At 30.0% G+C, this 7,483-nt stretch overlaps 1 protein-coding gene and 1 long non-coding RNA gene across 2 annotated transcripts; one reads left to right on the top strand and one right to left on the bottom strand.

The window, feature by feature from the left end:
* Positions 1-292: 292 nt before the first annotated feature.
* Positions 293-4,085, top strand: LOC11412666 (transcription factor MYB52). The gene is made up of 3 exons (XM_003620011.4): positions 293-764; positions 1,521-1,934; positions 3,692-4,085. The coding sequence occupies exons 1-3, from the start codon at positions 650-652 to the stop codon at positions 3,886-3,888; spliced, it is 726 nt and encodes a 241-aa protein (XP_003620059.2). The 5' UTR covers positions 293-649; the 3' UTR covers positions 3,889-4,085.
* Positions 4,086-5,597: 1,512 nt separating this feature from the next.
* Positions 5,598-6,349, bottom strand: LOC11416171 (uncharacterized). The gene is made up of 2 exons (XR_003012846.2): positions 6,195-6,349; positions 5,598-6,100 (listed from the first exon to the last, which is right to left on the bottom strand). It is a non-coding gene; the product is annotated as an uncharacterized lncRNA (long non-coding RNA).
* Between the last annotated feature and the right edge of the window lie 1,134 nt (positions 6,350-7,483).

Genomic DNA, 7,483 nt, shown 5'->3' with positions numbered 1-7,483 from the left:
TCGTACGTAATTCATGGTTGATTTCACATATAAGACATGGCCATTTGAAAAAAATAATCATCATATATAGTTATATGTGTAAATTTCATTAGTAAATATATAAAATATGGAAAATATGCATGCTTGGTGGGTTATAAGTAGAAGTTGTAGGTTAGAAACTTTGCAAAGACATTGAAAGCATAACCAAATTGGCTTCTCTAAGCAACCTCTTTTCTTTCATCAGATATGTATAAATATAAATAAATATATATACTAAAGATTTATATTATATTATCTAAATATCTATATGTATATATGTTTGTTAGCCAAAACGTTTGCATCAATATTCTTCCCACTCTCTAACGGAAAACTTCCCATCTTCCCCCACCATATATTCTCTTCCCATGTCTCTTTCCACTTCTTGTCTTCAATATTGTTAGCTTGTTTCTCTCACCTTTTCTTATATATATATATCCCTTTTCATCTTCAACTTTTCTTTGATATATATTGTTAATTTTCATATAGCCTTGAGTTGATCATATAGATCAAAGCAAGAAGAAGGGTTTCTTCTTGAATTAGGGTTTCTTCTTCTTGAATTAATTATAATTCCTATTCTTGAATTAGGGTTTCTTCTTCTTCTTCTTATTTTTAGCTAGGAAGATATATTAATATGTGTAGTAGAGGCCATTGGAGACCATCTGAGGATGAGAAGCTTAGGGAGTTGGTGGAAAGCTATGGACCTCATAATTGGAACGCCATAGCTGAAAATCTCCGAGGAAGATCAGGTAAAATTAATGATCATATACTTAATTATTGTGATTATTCATTCAACTAAAAATAACAAATTCAAGAAAAAAAATATTTCAACAACCATGGAGTATGTATACAAGAAAATGATAGCATACTTAACTCTTAGGTAGAGATTTTTAATAGTTTTGTATAATATAAATACGTTTTATTTTATACATATAATAGCTTCATATTAGAAAAATTATGTTGCAATTACACACACAGCTAGATCATAATTTCAGGAAATTAGGAACTGGTTGTGTAATATAAGTTTTTTATTTTGAAAAATATTTGTGTGATATAAGTTAATTAGCCAGATTTTATCTGTGTATTGGTATATAATTACTAATTAATTTATTAAATTTGGTCAAAAAATTAATTGATTAAATATTTTTCTAGGGTTTGATTAAAATATCACGAAATATAAATTTTTACTGTATATACAATTGCAAAATAATTTGTAAGAAGCATAACAAGTGCAAGTAAATGCTTTATTTTGTTTTCACATGCTTTTGATTGCACTTTTACCCCTACACCCATGCACACAATTTGAGTTTCTTTCCTTCTACATTTTTTAACACTTCAAAAAGATGAGAAACATAGAGAGAATCCAGCATAGTGAAAGATATTTTCTTGAGAAACATTATTTAATCCAACATTATAAGGTTATCTGTCTCATATTCCTTGATTTATAAGTTTAATTTGTAAATATTAATTATAACATAAGCTCATTTTGTCATGAATTTTATTAGGGAAAAGTTGTAGGTTGAGATGGTTCAATCAATTGGACCCAAGAATAAACAGAAATCCTTTCACGGAGGAAGAAGAAGAGCGTCTTATAACTTCTCATCGGATTCATGGTAATAGATGGGCGGTAATTGCAAGACACTTCCCCGGACGGACTGATAACGCTGTAAAGAATCATTGGCATGTGATGATGGCGAGGATTCGTCGAGAAAGGTATAAGATCTATGCAAAAGGTCCTCTTGATCATCACACAATTTTCTCTTCAAATGATCATCAAACAAACTTTGAGAGAACAAATCTCCACTCCTTTGTTGAGAAGTATCATGAAAAGCATAATCACCCTCGTGTCTCTCATAGCTCTTTCCAATTTCCTAAGTTTCACTTTCATGGTCCAAATTCTTGTTCCACAATGCTTCAAGGTACATATATTTTCATGCTTCTTATATATGACTTCACTATAATATAATTATAAGGGAATTGTTAACAATTACCATCATGGTTTGAAATTGTAATACAAATCCAAAATTAATACTATAACATCAGGGCTTTAAAAGAATTTTTTTTGTAATCAAAATTATATATTAAATTAAATTAAATGAAGTACAATGGCTTTTCTAAGACTTTGTTTGCGAGTTTGAAGGGGAAGAGAGGGTTTGAAAAAAAAAACGGAAGGAGTCAGTGGAAGAAATAAAGGACATTGGAAGGAAAATGCTTTGGAGGGTTTATTTTTCTTCAAAATATAAAACCCTCCCCGTTTAGGAAACTAAAATATTGGATTGAAGGAGAGTTTTGGGGAGTTTGGGAAGGTTTGTATGAATTTTTCAAATATAACCTATGTTGTTAAAATATTCTTAAAATTAAAAATATATTAATCATAGACATTTATCACTGTCTAAAAAAATACACTTTCAAAAAAATGTGAAAAATTTCTCAATATTCCCTTATATTTCTCACCTCATAAATCCATTCCTTCCATTTCCATCCAAACTCCCAAACAAAACCTAACTCATTAAATCAAGTACATGGATCAAAGACACTTCACATGGTCAGCTCTATAAAAAGTAGTCGAATATTTGTACCCTCCCTACTTGATTAACAATTAGCCCTAAGATTATTAGTCACAAAAAAATTAACTTATGCAATCACATCACATTATTACAATCTACCTCATACCCTCTTAAAAAATTATTCTATTTCATAACAACCACGACCAAGCTACAACAAGCCAAAACTTATCTAACTTTCTAACTCAGTCTCCTTTTAACTAAAGTAAAACCTGCATGTTGCGAAAAATGATCAAACTCCACTACTGTGATATTGATACATTCCATCAAATCCCAACCAACTCTAAACTATTCACCACACATTTATTAGAGAATGGACGTGGGAAGAAGAAATAATTGCAACTTTCATTTTGACTAAAACAAAATACGGATGAAGCATCAAAGTTAGAAAACTAAAATCAGTTTATTTTTTATTTTTTATGGCATGTGTGTGTGTATATATATATATATATATAAGAGGGATGAAATTACACCAATGTAATGTTACATTGCTCAATATAATTTTACTCGATGCATATTTTTCAAATTTGATCAATGAATTATAAGTTTATATCACATAGATAATTCACGTAAATTTTTAGGAAAATCTAAAATTATTTTTTATGTTATTGACATACACTAAGATTAATGGTTTATGAACTTTTATAGAACACCGTTAATCTTGTTGTATCTCAATAATATGTCAAATGATTTTAAATTTACGTGAATGATCTATGTGATATAAACTTACAATCCAACGGTCAAATTTAAAGAATATGCATTGGGTAAAATATCAAGTAGTGTAACATTACATTCTTTGAGAAATGAACTATATTATTAACCAATATAATAAGTACTATTAAAAAAAAACAAAATTTAAACAAAATCAAATATTATGGTTGTTTAAAAATCAAAAATTTAAAATGATCAATCAATCACAGTATATATACCTCTATTGACTATTAATGAACTGTGACCATTTCGAATCAAAATACTAATTAGTTCCAACTCATAACTACTAACTTAGTATATGTACCTATTTTGTAATGGTCATTGATACTGATATTTTATTTTATTTTGAAAGAATTGATAATGATATTGAAAATGTTCATTTTGTTTATTTGATACTGTAGATAAAAAAAGTCAATCAATTGAGTTCTATGATTTTCTTCAAGTAGATTCCAATAAAAGTGAAGTAACTGATAATGCTAGAAGAGATGATGAGGAAGTCAATCAAGATGTTATGGAACTGAAGAACAAGGAAAACAATGTTCAATTCATTGATTTTTTGTCTACCGGAAGTTGCAAACATAGTTGCAAAATCAAGTGATTATCCAACCATTTGTATGAATTGAGTTTGATTAATTAGAACAATATCTCGATCTAGGTGATGATCAACACATTTAAGTTGTAACTAAAGCACTAATCACACACATATAATGTATTTAAGGACATGTATGTACACTTGTAACATGTAAAAAGAATTGAAAATTACAACCATTCTATTGCAAAATTTGTGGAAAAATATTTTATTTAGTTATCATATTTATGTCTGCATGCAGAAGTGTTCATTTTATTAGAATCTTATATTGATACCAAAGGAGAAATCTACCTTATCTTTGGCAGATTTTAGACCGTTTTGTTCAAAGGATTTCATCAAGTTAGTGTCAATGGATTTCATCAAAGGTAGACAGTTGAAGGTTTGAATTTAGTGAGAAATGGAAATGTGGATGTGAGCATGTGTGTTTTCTGGAAATATATTGGTGGTTAGTGAATGAGAGCCAACATAGGAGATTAGTATTAAATAGGATTTGTAAAACTCCCGTCTTCATTTCCATTTATCTTTGATTTGGTCCAAGCTAATGAACATTGCTAGTTGCCTTGGCCGGAGTTTTACAAATCATATTTTATAGACTATTACTTTTTCCACCCTTGTCCATTCTCGCGCACCCTGCACACTTTACCAAAATAACCTTTGTCTGGATTTTACAATCTGGACACGTTTAGGATTGTGAAATCCGAAACCAATCAAAACATGTGATGGGCTATGTCTGCGTTCAATCCTGGACAAGAGAAGCGTCTAACACCTTTCGGACTATATACCCCAGAAAAATATACAAGTTTCAGATTATATATTCCAAAAGTCCTACTTTTAAAAAAAGCGGAAAAAGTAACGGGATTTTTCGGATTACGTAATTCGAAAACCTTGATTATATAAGGTTCACCCAAAACCTAGCTGCAGTTGACCACCTTTCGCTCCAAATTCTCTAATTACCTTGTTCTTTGGATTTAAATATATTATCCAAATTCTCTAATTACCTAGTCAGTATCATGTTGGTTTTTAATCGTCCAACACTTTGTACCATACAACATCTCCAACATGACTATTGTCCAATAGAATTTTCCTTTACACTTTAGAGGCAATATCTTATCACGTAAAACACTTGAGGCTCTTCTCTATTTCAACCACTCAACTTTATTATGATGATTTAGACTTGCTTCTATTTATGCGTCATTTTGTACTATGGATCCAAGATATTTAAACCATGTAATTTGGAGTATTTTATGACCTCCCACCTTCACCTCCATGGTAGAACTACTTATCCTTTTGTTGAAGTTACACTCCATATACCCTGTCTTGCTTCTACCCAGGCGAAAGTTATACACTTCAAAGGCTTGTATCAAAGTATCTAACCTCCCATTCAATTCCTCCCTCGACACTCCAAACATGACTACATCATATGTGAAAAGCATACATCTTGATGCTAACTTTTGGATGTGTTTCATAAGTGCATTCAAAACTAAAGTAAAAAGGTAAGGGTTTAGGGTTGACCCTTGGTATAATCCTTTTGTTATGGGAAAATCGTAGGTATACTCATCATGTATCCTCACACTAGTCGAAACTCCATCATACATATCATGGATAACTCTAATATATTCAAAACTTAATCATGATTACCATAATCATACAATCCAATCACATTTAAAGAGAATAGTCGTTCAATGAAAAATATAGCTTCTATTATTTATGTTCTTTAATTTCAATTGCATCAGATAATCCTTAAGTTATGTTTCTTTAATGAGAAATGATATTTGTACAACCATTTTTGTACAACTTTTATACAACCTTATCTCTCATACTCACATTATCTTCTTATTCTCTCTCTTCTTTTTTCTCTCTATATTGTTTTTGACCAATAAAAAGAGAACACAACAAGGTTGTCCCAAAAGAGGTGTTCAAATATCACTACTCTTCTTTAATTAATCAAATATATTATTTATTTCATAGTTTACCATCACTTAACATGGCAAATGTGTGCAATAGCATGCGTATTTGCCTAGTTAAATTGAAAACCTAAAGAAACATAAATTAAATTATGAATTGAATAATAAAAGTAGAAATACTATGACATAAATCCTCCCAATATTATACTTTTACTAAATCCTCCCAATAGAATATTGACAAATATTACCCAAACACTTCACAAATATAGGTTTTATCGCTTTTGGACAATCATTGAGACTCTTACAAGGAGTTTTAGCTGCATCATCAAATAAGAAAAAAATATGTTAATAAAAGGTGATAACATATTGTGTATAAGACAAAATTTGAAAATGGTTAAAAAAATATCATACTTTTATATGATTCAACAAGAAAGATAGAAAGAAAAACCATCAAAGCATAAACAAAAATTATTAATTGAGCCATATTTTTTCTCCTTTAGATGTAATACATATAACTTTTTGATCATTTTATAAGTAAAAAATTAAATTCATGCTCTATTAACTTTATTTCAATATTTTTTAGCGGTTAGGAGTTGTAAGAAGTCATATAAAATTTAAATTAATGTTGAATGACCCTAATCAATATGTTACATGTATCCCTTCATCTCAATATATAATTACTTAATTATATTATATATTTTCTCAACAAAAAAACTACATTATATCTAGTTTTTATTTATATTTTAGTCTTTCGTAGAAGATAATAATGAGTGATGGAAAAAACAGATGTATAAATAAATCCCTGAAGAGGTGATAAGATATTTTTTATTATTTATTAAAATTAAATCAACGGGAATTGAAAATGGGGTAATGGTCACTTTGCTCTTTGAATGTATAACTCACAATAGTCCATCAATGTATCACAATTCTAAAATAGTATTTGATTGTATACTTTGTTAGTGAAAATAATCTCTGACGTTTAACTAATCTCTTAATACTCACAATAACTCTTTTGATATAGGGACTGAAATGATAATAAGTGAATACGTATAAGGACTGATATGACAATAAGTAAGTATATTGAACACATTATCTCTAAGATTCTCATATGAGCCTCTTCTCCTTGGTCTCATCTTCCTCCATAATCTCAACCTCCCCATATTTTATAATAACCAGGCCCCGGCCCTGAGGGGGTGCAAACAGCTCAACAGAGCTGGGCCTCCCTCAGTCATGGGCCTCAAATTTTTTTTTAATACCCACTAGTATTACTGCCCTCCAATTTTTTTTAATACCCCCAACCATTTTCTGTCCCCTTATTTTAGTCTTTTAGGCCTATTAAAATTAGGTCATCTTGCTTTTGGTGTTAGGTGGGGGTTCCTCATGTATACGGTAGTCATTTTCACCTTTGGGTGTACCGCATATATACGGCACCTTATATTTATCTTTTAAAAAATATAAATAGAAAATTGCTCTTTTAAAAAAATACGTTTTGATTTTATCACTGGCCTCTTTTCATTCCCAGAGCCGAGCCTCCGAATTCTTAGGGACGGCCCTGATAATAACATTACACTAGCATTTTTCTCTAACAATGATAAGTAGCTAAACAATACAACAAAAAACGTTGAACCATAATATGTAACCAATTGATACATTATACATGAAACAATACTCAACGGGAATAAGGTAGCTCATCAAGTAAC

The sequence above is a fragment of the Medicago truncatula genome, chromosome 6 (genome assembly GCF_003473485.1).
Source record: "Medicago truncatula cultivar Jemalong A17 chromosome 6, MtrunA17r5.0-ANR, whole genome shotgun sequence".
In the NCBI taxonomy this organism is placed as follows: domain Eukaryota; kingdom Viridiplantae; phylum Streptophyta; class Magnoliopsida; order Fabales; family Fabaceae; genus Medicago; species Medicago truncatula.
This window is presented reverse-complemented; position numbering and strand designations above follow the sequence as displayed.